This window comes from Anolis carolinensis, chromosome 2 (genome assembly GCF_035594765.1).
Source record: "Anolis carolinensis isolate JA03-04 chromosome 2, rAnoCar3.1.pri, whole genome shotgun sequence".
In the NCBI taxonomy this organism is placed as follows: Eukaryota; Metazoa; Chordata; class Lepidosauria; order Squamata; family Dactyloidae; genus Anolis; species Anolis carolinensis.
Genome location: NC_085842.1, coordinates 27,246,642 through 27,263,477, shown reverse-complemented (window position 1 = coordinate 27,263,477; position 16,836 = coordinate 27,246,642). Strand labels below are relative to the sequence as shown.

The 16,836-nt window shown below is 42.5% G+C and overlaps 1 protein-coding gene across 2 annotated transcripts; it reads right to left on the bottom strand.

The window, feature by feature from the left end:
* Nucleotides 1-2,504: 2,504 nt before the first annotated feature.
* LOC103281048 (uncharacterized) lies at nt 2,505-15,950 on the bottom strand. Of its 2 annotated transcripts, XM_008121717.3 has the most exons (4): nt 15,343-15,950; nt 7,305-7,461; nt 5,177-5,299; nt 2,505-3,399 (listed from the first exon to the last, which is right to left on the bottom strand). In XM_008121717.3, the coding sequence occupies exons 2-4, from the start codon at nt 7,384-7,386 to the stop codon at nt 3,167-3,169; spliced, it is 438 nt and encodes a 145-aa protein (XP_008119924.1). In that variant the 5' UTR covers nt 7,387-7,461; nt 15,343-15,950; the 3' UTR covers nt 2,505-3,166. The 2 variants fall into 2 exon arrangements, with proteins under 2 accessions (XP_008119924.1, XP_016853299.1); XM_016997810.2 differs by lacking the exon at nt 15,343-15,950 and having other exon boundaries at nt 7,305-8,246.
* Nucleotides 15,951-16,836: the final 886 nt, after the last annotated feature.

The following is a 16,836-nucleotide window of genomic DNA, read 5'->3' as shown; positions in this document are numbered from 1 at the left end:
ACTAAGGGCCCTTCCACACAGCTATATAACCCAGAATATCAGAAAATCCCACAATATCTGCTCTTAACTGGGTTATCTGAGTCCACACTGCCTTATATTCCAGTTCAAAGTGGGATTTTCTGCCTTGATATGGCTGTGAGGAAGGGCCTAGTTCTGGTAAATCAGTGGTTCCCAACCTTTTCTTCGCCACAAAAACCCTTTTAAATGCTTTTGTGGCCATGGACCTCAAGACTTCATTGAAGGACTCAGTGCATTGTAATTTCTATCATGTTTGGAGCATGTGGGCAATTCAGTTGTATTGTTTGCTAACCGTTAAGGACAAATGCATTATAGTGTAGTTTGGGGGGCAGTGGATACCAGTCTGTGGTTGTTGTTGTTGTTGTTGTTGTTGTTGTGTCTTCAAGACATTTCTGACTGAACATTGACCCTAAGGTGAACCTATCACAGGGTTCTCTTGACAAGATTTTTGGAGTGCGTGCTTGCCTTTGCCGTCCTCTGAGTTTGAGAGTGCGACTTACCCAAGATCACCTCGTGGGTTTCCATGGCCAAGCAGGGATTCAAACCATCAACTCCAGAGTCATGGACCAATGCTCAAATCACTACACAATGCTGGCTCTACAAACTATTATACAAGTAATCAATAAAATGGATTCATAACTCTTTTCATTTGTGATCTAGATGTCTCTCCCTGTGACCAAGCATTGAATAGTTCATTTCTGGGACCACAGCTCCCACAATCTATCAGGCTGGCCATGCTTCAATAGTCTTGGAGCCTTCCATTCAAATCAAAGGAAGTCCCACCATCTCTGATCACAGGCAGTGTTCTCTAGGTCTGATAGGAGTTTCAGTCCATCAATAGATGGAGTCATGTACTGGCTTTCCACTTGTTTAGGATCTTAAGATATGACTGATGGCTGGAATAGAGTGGAAGCCAAAACATAACTAGAGGAGTTGCAGGAAACAAAATCTCTTACGAAAGAGAATGGAGACAGAAAATCTAGTTCTATTTCTAAGCACACAATGCATCACTCTATATGAATGCAACACAGCAAGAGTATTAACAAATTAATCTGGGTGTGGGGAAAGACACAATAAACCTTAAGAGAAGAAGGAATGGACTGAGCGGATGCAGTTGAAACCGGTTCTAAAGTTTATGTATTCATTTATTTGAAGATTGGTATCTTCTACTTTCCAACTGAGACAAGTTCTCCAAAGAAAGGAGAACAAAATGTTTTTTTTAAAAAAACAGGGAGAAAGCATATGGAATGTCTAGGATAAATTAAATTAGCAATATTATTTCACTGGAAGGGAATATAATACACAACCTAAAGAAACACCATCATATTTAACAAACAGCTTTGCTATACCTTAAGAATCATGACATAAACCTACCAGGGCCTTAGCTGCCTTCATCAGCGACATGGAAGATTTTGCTATTGCCATCAGACAGATATGTTTATGCATCTGAGGACAATATTTCATGTTTGAAGGTGGTGTACTCTAAACTGTGAAAACTCAAGATGCAAAATTTTGGTCCTCAGATACTAACTGGTGGAGCCTCCAGTAGGGCAGCAGGTTAAACTGCTGAGCTGCTAAACTTCCTGACCAAAAGGTTGGCAGTTCGAATCTGGGGATCGGGGTGAGCTCCCACTGTTAGCCCCAACTTCTGCCAACCTAGCAGTTCGAAAACATGCAAATGTGAGTATATCAATAGGCACCGCTCCGGCAGGAAGATAATGGCGCTACATGCAGTCATGCTGGTCACATGACCTTGGAGACGTCTACGGACAATGCCAGCTCTTTGGCTTAGAAATGGAGATTACCACCAACCCCCAGAGTTGGACACAACTAGACTTAATGTCAGGGGGAAACCAAAAAAGCAGGGACCATAAGAAAATACCAGAAAAATGCCAGTGATAAAAAAGGAGGAAGTTTGTGAATAGCGCTTTTTGACATGGAAGAAGGAGCAACAGAACCTCTCTGTGGCAGGCATCGAGGACAACCTCCAGGACGCTGAAGATGGGAAATGCCTATGTAGTTCTATCTATACTGTTGTCTGTCCTTGTTTGTGTATAACGGCATTGAAAGTTTGCTGTATATGTGTTCTGTGATCTGCCTTGAGTCCCCTTTGAGGTGAGAAGGGTGAAATATAAATGCTATAAAAATAAATATCCTGGCTTTCCTGCAAGTTATTGAATAGAGTTTCACTCCTTGTAAAACGTTGGAAGATACGCTAGTCAGAGAGATGTTGACTGGCTCAAGATCAGCTTAAAAGTTTCATGTCTCAGTGAGAAGTTAAAGATGGATTTCCAACCTCCCAGCCAAACCAGTGGTCAAACTACTATACCAAACCAAATGGACAAAGCCATACTGGAACAATTTTACCCAGGTGTAAGCTGTGTGTAAACATCACCCACAATGAAAGTTCATGAACTGAGTCATCAGCTAGAGCTGAACTTCAGCAAGTTCTTGCAAGGATTACCAAGGTGTGTACAGAACAGCAATAACAATACTTAACATGTTTAATGCACATCTAAGAACACTTTGCTAACCTCAGTGATGTGGATCCTGTGGCTGTCTAGGTTTGGATGACTTCCAGCCTCATCAGTCACATAGTCAAACACTGTGGAGGTTGTATTCCTTTGACATCTCCACAGCTGGACACTCTGATCATGAATCTTTGCAATCGTGCCACATTATTAAGTGGTTTCATGTTGCAGACAGGAAACTGGAAATTTTGCCCAGCTACAGTCCATGCCGTATTGGTAGATCACAATTCCCACTATCCTTGACCTTTGATCCCATTGGCTGGGTGGTAGTGCAGCTGTACCAAGTTATGGAAACCCACGGTTGAGAAAGGTTATGACAGTAGTAGCTTAAGAATGGAAAAAGTGCCATGCTGTGTCAGACTGAAGGCCTAACTGGTGACCCATTTTTCTGTTTCACACAGTGGTCAACCTGATAGGAAAGCCCACAAAAAGGGCTATGAATGCTACTCCTAACTGTTACTCCGAAGCTGCCCAGATCTACTTTCTACCTGCTCCTTCCATGGAGTTCCCATCTCTGCTGAGTTTCAGTCCAAAGGCATGTGTGTGTATGTATGTGTTTGAGGATCCAGTTACTGACAAGGCTGGGGAGGGGACATATTTCTCACAAAACAGGTGAATTAGGCACTCAGGAAAGTCAATAGGATGGTGGAGAGAGTGGCCACAAAGAGCAAGGTGAGGTGAGTTCTTGAAGCAGCGTAGAATCTAGACATGCCGTTGTTGCAGTAATTGGTGTTGCAGCAGGAATAGGTGACCCGAAATGGGTTGCTGGAATGAATAATCTTCTCATCGCTGCTGCATTTTGTCTCTGTGACACAGCCCATTCCAAAGATAGGCTCATGGACTTTGGACTCTGCAAACCACAAGAGTGCGGGAAGTTAGGATGGAGTGAACACAAAACTGGGTACGTGTGCATATGAAGCATCACATCTTTCCATCTCTCTCTCTCTCTCCCCCACCCCTCTCTCACACACACATACCTGGTTTCTGTGGCTTCTCTTCAGATCATGTAAATCTTACGCCTTTTACACACCTTTCTATTTAATACATTTTTATCTCACTTTTCTTTAGCACAGCATTCAAGACATACATGATGGAGATGTTTGCACAGAATAATGCAGGTCCATATCCAGAACTTTTGTCTGGTATTGGAGGGGAGGGGAGGGAAGTAAAGAAGCTGAACATTACAGTGGAACAGCCCAATTGGGTGTAGATAACTAGAGAGCCTCCTATGTACCCCAATATGCTCAGAAGTCACACAGTATCACTGGTTCTAGAAACTCTCAATGTGGCTGACTATTTAATGGAGTTCGAAACTAGCTTCAGATTGTGGTGGCCAGAGAACAATAGATTCTCACAAACATGTGCAAAACAAAGCCCTTAGAGTATAACAGTGCTTTGTGGTTTGTGTAATCACCATCCAGGCTTCAAACTGGTTATAGGATTTTCTATGCAATTGTCTGGAGTCCCGGTGATGCAGTGGGTTAAACCGCTGAGCTGCTGAACTTCCTGACTGAAGGGTCGAATCTGGGAAGTGGGGTGTTAGCCAACCTAGCAACCATGCCAATGTGAGTAGATCAATAGTTACCGCTCCAGTGGGAAGGTAATGCACTTTATGCAGTCATACCCGCCACATGACCTTGGAGGTGTCTACAGACAACGGCAGCTGTTTGGCTTAAAAATGGAGATGAGCACCAACCCCCAGAGTCAGGCACGACTAGACGTAATGTCAGGGGAAAACCTTTATCTTTACCCTATGCAATTGTCTGCATATCAAACCCACTTTTTTCAATGATAGTTTGAAACTGCATTAAATGTTCAGTGTAGATGGGGCCTTGGAACCAACATCAGTTGTGAGATCAATACTATTGATCTATTATTTTATACACATGGGACAAGTGGCCCACATTTAGTGCCCGCCACCTCCAGTTTCTAATGAACCAGTACACTTCAATCTTCTGCTCCTTCCCTTTCCATTCTCTCTCTTGTAAGACCAAACCCTGTAATTAATAACAACATATTTGTTAAGCTTTATTAATTAGGAGGACTTTTACTAGGCAGGTTTTATTGATTTTTTAAAAAATTGATTTCAAGCTGTATTATGACATTATTTTAATTAAAAAATAAATTGTATGGTAGATATTTTCAACACATTGTTGTTGGAAAATGCCTTAGGCCCCATTGTGGGAGAAAGGTATCATATAAACAAATCAATAGTTACATCTTTGTCATTCTTTCCAAACTCTGTAAGTGAGTACTGCTTAGGTTAACTAACAAAATCAACATGCCATGTTTCCTTAAGTGGAGGGACTAGTAATTCCCAAACTAGTTATGTTTTCTTAGGGCCCTTTCACACAGCCATATAATTCGGAATATCAAGGCAGATAATCCACAGTAGCTGCTTTAAACTAGATTATCTGAGTCCACACTGCCAGATAATCCAGTTCAATGTGGATTTTATACAGTTTTGTGGAAGGACCCTTAATTCTTTCCCAGCTCTGGGTTTACCTAATAATTGCAAAGGGATAGAGATGTTTTCCTATTAATAGAAAGAGACTTCAGAGTAGGGACTGGAATACCAAAGGGGGGGGGGGGGGGGAGAGAGACAGAGTCAGTCAATTAAAACAAACCTGAGTTTCCCTTTATGAAGCCACAAACTTCTCCTTCTTGACAGTTCACCACAGATGATGCATCTGAGCAGGGCTGGTCGAACTTACATTTGTAACACTGGAGGCCTGTTTGCTGGCACAAAGCTGAAGGATGCAATGAGAAAAGGTCCCAGAATGAGCCCATGGAATTCTGTTAGGAGATCTTACTGCTGGAGTGGATGTCATAGAATTATAGAATTGAGAGAGACCCCAAGGACCATTCAGTTCAATCCCATCTTGCCATGAATGCACAATCAAAACACTCCTAACAGGTGGCCATCCAGCCTCTGCTTTAAAACCTCCAAAGAAGGAGGCCCCACCACCCTCTGAGGAAGACTATTTCCACTGTTGAACACCTCTTACCATCAGGAATTTCTTAACATTTAGGTAGAATATCTTTTCCTGTTGTTTGAGTATTAAAGCATTAGAACAGAGCCCGGTTCCACAAACAAGATGGGTATCAAGTATAATGCCAAATTTTTTTGCAATGTCAGGGGATTGGGTTTTAATCTTCAAAAGAACTAGCCAAGGGCTCAAATATTTGGCAGAGAGGGTTCAGCACCTTGAACAGTTCCTTTAAAATTCAGACTTGGAGTACACCTGCACTGTAGAATTAATGTTTTTGATATCATTTTAACTGCTGTGGCTCAATGCAATGAAGTTCTGAGAGTTGTAGTTATACAAGAAATGTAACTTTCTCTGCCAGAGGGCTGGTGTCTCACCAAACTACAATTCCCAAGATCACAAAGCAGTGAGCCACGGCAGTTAATCTGGACCAATTTACTGGACCAAATTTGGCACAAATACCCGATAGATATGCCCAAATTTAAATACTGGTGAGGATGATTTTGTCATTTGGGAGTTGGAATTGCTGGGATTTATAGTTAACATATGATCAAAGCACATTCTGAACTCCACCAACAATGGAACTGAACCAAACTTGGCACACAGAACTCCCATGACCAACAGAAAATACTGGAAGGGTTTGGTGGGCGTTGACCTTGAGTTTGGGAGTTTTAGTTCACCTACATCCAGAGAGCACTGTGGATTCCAACAAAAATAGATTTGGACCAAACTTGGCACAAATACTCATTATGCCCAAATGTGAACACTGCTGGAGTTTGGGGGAAATAGATCTTGACATTTGGGAGTTGTAGTTGTTGGGATTTATAGTTCACCTACAATCAAAGAGCCCTTTGAACCCCACCAATGATAGAATTGGGCCAAACTTCCCACATAGAACCCTCATAACCAACAGAAAATAATGTTGGCGACCCCTCTGACACCCAGGTTGAGAAACACTGATCTAGATTCTGACATACCAATGCAGCGAGTTTGGGCGGGTGCGCCAGACTGGTCTCAGATTTACCCACCAATGTCGATGTGGTCTATCTCCTTCATTCCCCTTTTGACTGTGAGTAATATGCATGTCAATTGATATCACAATCTTGTACATGTCTATTCATATTTAAGCCCCAACATTCCCTTTTTGGCTGTGAGTATGCATGCTAATTGATATCACAATCATGTAAATATCTACCCATATGTAAGCTCCAGTAAGATCCATGGATCTTACTCTCATAACTGAGCATAGCCAATGGTGAGGAATGCTGGGAATTGGCATTTAGCAATATCTGGAGGGCTGCATCAACTTCCATCCTTGGCATATAGGATTTAACTCCATAGAAGTGTAATGCCAGAGTTTGCAGTTCACAAATACAGTAGAGTCTCACTTATCCAAGCCTCGCTTATCCAAGCCTCTGGATAATCCAAGCCATTTTTGTAGTCAATGTTTTTTGTATATCATGATATTTTGGTGCTAAATTCGTAAATAATTACAACATAACATTACTGCGTATTGAACTACTTTTTCTGTCAAATTTGTTGTATAACATGATGTTTTGGTACTTAATTTGTAAAATCATAGCTTAATTTGATGTTTAATAGGCTTTTCCTTAATCCCTCCTTATTATCCAACATATTCACTTGTCCAAGCTTCTGCCGGCCCGTTTAGCTTGGATAAGTGACACTCTACTGTAATAGTAGATGTTTCAGACCAAGAGAAAGTTCAGCAAGCCAAAGACACACCCTTTCCCAAATCAATCCTTACCTATTTGAAAAAAAGACAATGTGAAGAACAGGGTGGCAGCAGCTTTTTTGTCCATATCTTGAGTTCTGAAATACGAGGACATCAGGCGTTGGAATAGAGAAAGATGACACCTTCCAAGACACTAAGCGAAGGAGTAGCGGCAGCTCTGCTGGAACACCTATCAGAGATTAACCAATGATTAATAGTACCACCTCTATATATTGCTGCTTGACTCAGCAGTCATGTGTCAAAACCTGCTGCCATCAAGCTGAGAATGGGAGGTGATCAGGTTGTTGTTCCAAGCACACCCATTTCAGTCTAAACTTGAGATGTCTCAACGACAGATGGGGAAAGCACGGTGCTGAAGTCATAGAATAATAGAGTTGAAAGAGACCCCAAGGGCCACCCAGCTCAACCCCATCCTGCCATGCCGGATGACACAATTAAAGCACTCCAGTTAAAGCAAACCAATCACCCTTTGTTTAAAGACTTTCAAAGGTTTTTGGAGAAGAATCTTTCAAACCCATGTCTTATTAAGGTTCGGGGGAAATTCAGTGGCTCTGGTGCCTTTGAGGCAATAAATTTGCTCCAGGTTTTAATTACCAGAGGAGTTGGACAGTCATTACCACACTGGTAAATTCAGCACCTTGGACTTTACAATTCAGACTAAAACCTTGAGTTGTTTCACTCCCTCCTCCATTGACTGAACTCGGTGACCTTGAGATCTAGTTTTGGGAGACTGTGGAGCAAGAGGGGGAGGGGAAGAAGGCTGGGGGTGAGGACTGAAAGAGAAATAATGATTTGCTGAGGCAATGAATTCTCCAGTTTGTGTTTCTGGGCAGGGTTAATAACAGTTTCCCACACCTCTCATTGTTTTGGAACTTGAAGCAACAAGTATCCAGGTGCTGATACATTATTGCATGAGTAAAGTGACACCCATTGGGATGGGAGCTGCTTCCCAGGTATAATAATAATAATAATAATAATAATCATCATCATCATCATCATCATCATCACCCCCCCCCCACCCCCCCACCCCCGGCAGGTGCACAACTACGTGGCCCAAATGATTCATTGGAACTTATGCCTCAAGTACCACCTCCCAGCAGCAAAGAACTGGTGGGATCACAAACCTGCAAAAGAATTGGAAAATGAGCACGCAAAAATACTGTGGGACTTCCGAATCCAGACTGACAAAGTTTTGGAAAACAACACACCAGACATCACAGTTGTGGAAAAGAAAAAAGTTTGGATCATTGTTGTTGCCATCCCAGGTGACAGTTGCATTGACGAAAAACAACAGGAAAAACTCAGCCGCTATCAGGACCTCAAGATTGAACTTCAAAGACTCTGGCAGAAACCAGTGCAGGTGGTCCCGGTGGTGATGGGCACACTGGGTGCCGTGCCAAAAGAACTCAGCCGGCATTTGGAAACAATAGACATTGACAAAATTACGATCTGCCAACTGCAAAAGGCCACCCTGCTGGGATCTGCACGTATCATCTGAAAATACATCACACAGTCCTAGACACTTGGGAAGTGTTCAACTTGTGATTTTGTGATACGAAATTCAGCATATCTATCTTGTTTGCTGTGTCATAATAAAATAATGATGATGATGATGTGACAGCAGGATTGATGAAAAGCAACTGGAAAACCTTACACGATACTAGGATTTAAGGATCGAACTGCAAAGACTCTGGCACAAGCCAGTAAAGGTGGTCCCAGTAGTGATTGGCGCACTGGGTGCAGTGCCTAAAGACTTTGGCCAGCACTTGTAAATAACTGGCGCTGACAAAATTACCATCTGTGTGTTGCTGGACAGAATTTCTCACACTGGGTAATGATGGTAGGAGCCGAAGTCTGGAGACCCATCAGTCACCCACCATCCTTGATGTAGATATTACATCTTTTAGGGAGGTATGTGTTGGAACTAGATATAAATACCCTGTCTGATCTTAGAAGCTATTGAGTATTGTTTGGGTATGTAGAAGAGACCTAAAACAGTGTAAAGGCATCAGAACTTGGCTGATCTTGGAAGCTAAGCAGGGTCAACTATGGTTAGCACTTGGATGGGAGACTGCCAATGAACAGCAGATACTGTAACCTTTGGTTCAGAAAAAGGCTCTGGCAAAACCACCTTTACTTGAGAAAAAATGATAACTGATTTGAAGGCTTGAACACACACATGATGGAACTCTTTCCCATCTATATCATTAATTCTCAAAAGTAAATGGAATCTTCTAGCATTATCATTGGAAATAAATCCACAAATATTAATCAGACATCTAGAATTCAGTGCTTCTCAGTTCTGTTCCAGAAGGCATAGCTTGTGATCCCAAAGGCTATCGACAGATTCAGAAGATGTAGAAGATACTGCTTGTCCTAGCTTTCTCCTGTAAAGACCACCCACAAGGACAACCAGAAGCTCAATAGCTGAAGTTAGTCTAGATCAGTAGGGATGTTACGAGATGAAACTTGGTGGTAGCTGGTTAAAACTGGCTTTTTTGCTAATTTCATGCTGTGTTGGGTTAGAATTAGTAGTATGTTTATAGCGAGGCAACATGTTATAGTGGTTTAAATGCTGAACTGGGACTCTAGAAGACCAATGTTCAGATCTCTGTTCAGCCCCGGAAACCACCTTGGGTAAGTGTCAGTTGTTCATCCTAAATGAATCACTCTTGCCAAGAGGACCCAAGGATAGAATGACCCTGTCCAGAACCAATATGGCACAGTGATTTCAGTGTTGATTGCTGAAGGTTCAACTGGACAGCCCTGGAGACCGCTTTAGGCAAGTCACAATCTCTCAATCATAGAATCATAGAATCATAGAATCATAGAATAGTAGAGTTGGAAGAGACCACATGGGCCATCTAGTCCAACCCCCTGCTAAGAAGCAGGAAATCGCATTCAAAGCACCCCCGACAGATGGCCATCCAGCCTCTGCTTAAAAGCCTCCAAGGAAGGAGCCTCCACCACGGCCCCGGGGAGAGAGTTCCACTGTCGAACAGCTCTCACAGTGAGGAAGTTCTTCCTGATGTTCAGGTGGAATCTCCTTTCCTGTAGTTTGAAGCCATTGTTCCGTGTCCTAGTCTGCAGGGCAGCAGAAAACAAGCTTGCTCCCTCTTCCCTATGACTTCCCTTCACATATTTGTACATGGCTATCATGTCTCCTCTCAGCCTTCTCTTCTGCAGGCTAAACATGCCCAGCTCTTTAAGCCGCTCCTCATAGGGCTTGTTCTCCAGACCCTTAATCATTTTAGTCGCCCTCCTCTGGACGCTTTCCAGCTTGTCAACATCTCCCTTCATCTGCGGTGCCCAAAATTGGACACAGTATTCCAGGTGTGGTCTGACCAAGGCAGAATAGAGGGGGAGCATAACTTCCCTGGATCTAGACGCTATTCCCCTATTGATGCAGGCCAGAATCCCATTGGCTTTTTTAGCAGCCGCATCACATTGTAGGCTCATGTTTAACTTGTTGTCCACGAGGACTCCAAGGTCTTTTTCGCACACACTGCTGTCAAGCCAGGCGTCCCCCATTCTGTATCTTTGCATTCCATTTTTTCTGCCGAAGTGAAGTATCTTGCATTTGTCCCTGTTGAACTTCATTTTGTTAGTTTCTGCCCATCTCTCTAGTCTGTCAAGATCGTTTTGAATTCTGCTCCTGTCTTCTGGAGTGTTAGCTATCCCTCCCAGTTTTGTGTCGTCTGCAAACTTGATGATCGTGCCTTCTAACCCTTCGTCTAAGTCGTTAATAAAGATGTTGAACAGAACCGGGCCCAGGACGGAGCCCTGAGGCACTCCACTTGTCACTTCTTTCCATGATGAAGACGACGCATTGGTGAGCACCCTTTGGGTTCGTTCGCTTAGCCAATTACAGATCCACCTAACCGTAGTTTTGTCTAGCCCACATTTTACTAGTTTGTTTGCCAGAAGGTCGTGGGGGACTTTGTCGAAGGCCTTAATGAAATCCAGGTACGCTACATCCACAGCATTCCCTGTATCGACCCAACTCGTAACTCTATCGAAAAAAGAGATCAGATTAGTCTGGCATGACTTGTTTTTGGTAAATCCGTGTTGACTATTAGCAATGACCGCATTTGTTTCTAAGTGTTCGCAGACCACTTCCTTAATGATCTTTTCCAGAATTTTGCCTGGTATTGATGTGAGGCTGACCGGACGGTAATTGTTTGGGTCGTTCTTTTTTCCCTTCTTGAAGATAGGGACCACATTCGCCCTCCTCCAATCTGCTGGGACTTCTCCCGTTCTCCAAGAACTCTCGAAGATAATTGCCAGTGGTTCTGAAATAACTTCCGCTAGTTCCTTCAGTACTCTTGGGTGTAGCTGATCTGGCCCTGGGGACTTGAATTCGTTTAGAGAGGCCAAGTGTTCCTGGACAACTTGTTTCCCTATTTGGGGTTGGATTTCCCCCAATCCTTCGTCCATTCCGTGTTGCTGAGGTTGAAGATGGCTTTCTTTTTCTGAGAAGACCGAGGCAAAGAAAGCATTAAGTAGTTCTGCCTTTTCCCTGTCCCCTGTCGCCATCACCCCATCTTCTCCTTGCAATGGCCCTGTCGCCTCCTTTTTCTTCCTTTTTCTACCAACGTAAGCAAAAAAGCCTTTTTTGTTGTTTTTTATGTCCCTGGCAAGCCTGAGCTCATTTTGCGCTTTAGCCTTGCGAACCTTTTCCCTACAGGTGTTGGCTATACGTTTGAATTCTTCTTTGGTGATTTCTCCCCTTTTCCACTTCTTGTGCATGTCACTTTTGAGCTTTAGCTCAGTTAGAAGTTCTTTGGACATCCATTCTGGCTTCTTTGCACTTGTCTTATTTTTCTTCTTTGTTGGCACTGTTTGCATTTGCGCCTTGAGTATTTCACTTTTGAAAAACTCCCATCCATCCTTAACTCCCTTGTTTTTTAATATTGGCGTCCATGGAATGCCGCTCAGTGATTCCTTCATTTTTTGGAAGTCAGCTCTCTTAAAGTCCAGAATGCGTGTTTGACTTGTCTTAGTTTCAGCATTCCTTTGTATTGCAAACTGCAGGAGCACATGGTCACTTGCCCCTAAGGATCCAACCACTTCAACTGTATTGATCAGGTCTTCCACATTTGTTAAGATTAGATCAAGAGTTGCGGATCCCCTTGTTGCCTCTTCTACCTTCTGGACCATAAAATTATCTGCAAGGCAAGTGAGGAATTTGTTGGACTTTGTACTCTTGGCTGAGTTTGTTTTCCAGCAGATATCGGGATAATTGAAATCGCCCATGACTACTATATCTCTTCTTTGTGCCTTCTTTGTGCCTGCAAAAAGGTGGCTATGGTGAACTTTCTAAAAATACATGCCAAGAAAACCCTAGGATAGGACCACCCTAACCCCAGAGTCATCACACTGTAGTGGTTTGAGAGTTGGACTAGGACTAGATCAGGTTTTGAACCTCCACTTAGCCATGGAAACCCACTGGGTGATCTTGTTCCACTTTCTCAGTCTCAGAAGAAGGCAAAGGTGAACCAATTCTGAATAAATCTCACCAAGAAAACTATGATAGGGTCACCATAAGTAATGTCAACTTGGAGGAAGATAACAAGAACAAGAGGTCTCTGAAGGATCCCATGTTCTCAGGGACTGTAAATATTGCAATAGCATTCTTGGAATAGCATTAGTACAATAAACATATTGTCCCTTCCTAGTTCTGAAATAAAGTTGATGGCGTGTAATTAGAAAAGGTAATTGCTAAATATGGTTACCATGCCATAATCCTCTTGGTGACAATCACAGAGAAAGGAAAACATTCTTTTATTCTAGTCTGGTGAGTTTCTACATGCCTCTCTCTCTATTGAAACAACTATTCAACAATGTGGAAAGACGGCATCAGGGCATTATTTCCACGGTTCTCATAATCCATGTGAGACACAAAACTCTGCTTCTTGAAAGGTGTTATGCCACACATTAATGCTTGGTATGTATCTGCGGTACACCAAGGGTGATCTGACTTTAGACATCATCATTGGTCCATTTCATTTTCCTTTATAGTTTAGAGTCCTAATACAGCATGTTTCAAAGTTGTGAAGGGAATGGCTACACATCTATTAAAAAATCTAGTTACATTATGCACATTTATGTTCTAATGGAAAATCTCTCCTCTTTGACTGATCAGTGGCACTGTGGAGAAAAAATTGTGGGCTGTATGGTTGTGTCCCACTAACTTTTTTGGTGGGGGCGGGGGTAAGAAGGAGCTGAGAGCCACAGGTAAAGTTTGCAATAGTATTTTACTGAAGTAATTAATTACAATTCTATCTATATATATAAAAGAGTGATGGCATCACGGCGACCCACAAAATAACCAAACTACAGGCCCCCCAACCTCAAAATTAGATAACACAACCCATCATCCATGCCTCTAGGTTGATATAACAAAAAGAAAAGAAAAATAAAGTCCTAATTAGAGGGAAAGCAATAATTGTTTTTATCCAATTGCTGCCAGTTTAGAGGGCTAATCTCTACCCACTTGGTCTCCTAGCAACCAACTCAGCCAAGGGACAGCCAGGGTTCAGTTAGGGGACAGGCAGATTTAAGCCTCACTTAGACTTCTTCCACAGATTATCTAATTTGCAATGGATTATATGGCAGTGTAGACTCAAGGCCCTTCCACTCAGCTACATAACCCATTTATAATCTTATATTATCTGCTTTGAACTGGATTATCTTGACTCCACACTGCCCTATAATCCACTTCAGTGTGCATTTTATACAGCTGTGAAGAAGGGGCCTCATATAATCCAGTTCTAAACAGATAATATAAGATTATCAATATACAATATACAATTCCTCAATACTTTATTTCCCATACCACCATACTTCGCCACAGCAAAGCGTGGCCGGGCACAGCTAGTCTTATAAATATTTGTGCACAAGTCAACCCCAGGCATAAACTGAGGGCAGGTTTGAGGGCCAAATGGAGGACTTTGATATGACCTGTGGATAAGTTGGATGTCATTCTACTGAGAAGGGAAAAATCCCACTTCTGTTTTAGGGCCCTTCCATGCTGCCCCTTTATCCCAGGATCTGGCCCCAGATTATCTTCTTATCCTAGGTTATCTGGCAGTGTAGACTGATATAATCCAGTTCAAAGCAGATAATCTGGGATCCGATCCTGGGATTAAGGAGCAGTGTGGAAGGGGCCTTAGGAGGCCAGCTGCTGTGGTCATCACCACCATTTTCCCACCGAGGCATTCAGAAAGGCTTTTCGCCACTCTGAAATTGATATGCCCCCCCCTTTTTTTAAAGTAAAAGTTAAGGTACAGTATTAACACTTATCAAAAATGGAACCATTCTCTTCTCCAAATAGAGTCGCTAAACGTGAGAGCTTACTACACTCCAGTGGCACTTTTAGCCTTTTTGAATATCTCCGTGGGAAAATGGAGATGGCTTTCTGGCACCTCCCCTCAAAGGAGCATCAAGGGAACGGTGTGTGTGTCAGTGTCACGGGTTTGCTCAGGTTTTCTTGGGAGTGGATGAAACTCTTGGCTTTCTCTGCTCTATTCAGATGATAGTCTCTCCCCTCCTTTTTCTGCTTATAGAGAAGCAGCTTTATTTGAATGTGGACTGAACATATAGGAGCTCCTCAAATAGCTTCCCCTTTCAAGTTGGGCCTAAAATAAACATGAGATATTTGCTTCAGTTCAGACCAACAGCTTAAACAAAACGATCAAGCAATGCAAAACATAATTTAAATGGTGAGGTCTTCAGCTGATTGTTACCATTCCAGGGAAGATCTTAAAATATCTGTATGGTTGCATAAGCAAATCATTCCCAAATGCTTTTATGTTGCCACATTTTTTTGCTATGGAGATGACATACATGCCACAACAGTATTGGCTTTTCTCATGTTAAGGTGCTACAATTTGTGACACCCTGTATACCTTTCCCAGCAATAGTAAAGCAAGTCTTAGGACTTCATCAGACAGAGCTGGGAAAAATGGGGGAAATCATCTTCTTTGCATGTGGAATTATCTTCTTTGTGTGGCATTCTGTTTTTAAAGAAGGTAGAGAATTTACTTACCCGTCACACAGCACTGCCTCCTCCCAGCTCAACCATCCACTTAGAGGAAAACTGCAAGTCACTTCTGGTGTGAGAGAATTGGCCGTCTGCAAGGACATTTCCCAGGAGACACCTGAATGTTTTGATGTTTTACCATCCTTGTGGGAGGCTTCTCTCATGTCCCCATATGGAGCTGGAGCTAATAGAGGGAGCTCATCCACACTCTCCCCGAGTTAGATTCAAACTGGTGGATGGTTGAGCTGGGAGGAGACAGTGCTATGTGATGGGGGTAAGTAAATTCTTCACCAATCATTTGGGAATGATTTGCTTATGCAACCATACAGATATTTTAAGACTTTCCCTGGAATGATAACTATAAGTTTAAGACCTCACCATTTAAATTACACTTTGAATTGCTTGATTGTTTTGTTTAAGATGAGAGGCATTGTTCTACACCATTTCTCTCCATGGGAACAGCTGTTCTCTCTCCCTCCCAATGCCCTTACTCCTGAGGAGACAGGAGGCATCCTTCTTAAGGCAGACCCCGATTCTCTGGGTGCCTCTCCTTTCCTCATAATCTTATTACTCTCAATCCCGGAAGTCCAAAACAAAATTTAAAAGATTAATGATTACAGTTATTTTAAAAAATTACCATGCTAGGCTCTTGAAGCAGGATTTTGGGAGATAAATGTCAATGCTCAGCAGGAGACTGACCACAGAAGTGCCCTTTACTCCACGCCACTGAAGTGATTCACCATGGTCAAATTTGACAGATGCCATGTGTTTTCCCCCACTTTCTTCTGTTTGCACACAAATAATAAGTTCAAAAGACAATCTCCTGTCCATCCGTCCCCCGTTTTTAACACTTTTAAAACAGTTTTCTGATTAAGAATCATGGATAACAGGTGGAAATCCTTCTGAGTTGTTTGATAGGCTCAGTGATGCTGTGATGCTTCAGGGAACTGAGGAGCATGAAAGGCACTGCAGAATAATTCAACCAGAAAGGTCATCCATAGCCTGATGAACCAACCTGGACACAGAATATTATTTGAGAACACAGAAATGCTGGACCACTCTAACAATCACCATGCCAGACTACACAGAGAAGCCATTGAAATCCACAAGCATGTGGACCATTTCAACAGAAACGAGGAAACCATGAAAATGAACAAAATCTGGCTACTAGTATTAAACAAAACTCTAAAATCAGGACAGTAAATAAAGAGCAATACTCAAGAAGCAGGGGAATTCTAATCAGGAAAAAGTTAGGGCCAGCTAACAAATTATTCCCCCAGGAAGGAATCAGCCAGGCTTTAAAGCTGCAAGGCCGTTCAGTGCTAATCAAGGTGGCCAATTAAAACATTCACACCTGCTTTAAACAGACAAGAGTTCTTTCTCCCACCCTGGGCGTTCCACAGATATATAAACTCCACTGGGCTAGTTTCCAACAGACCTCAAAACCTCTGAGGATGCCTGCCATGGATGTGGGCGAAATGTCAGGAGAGAATACTTCTG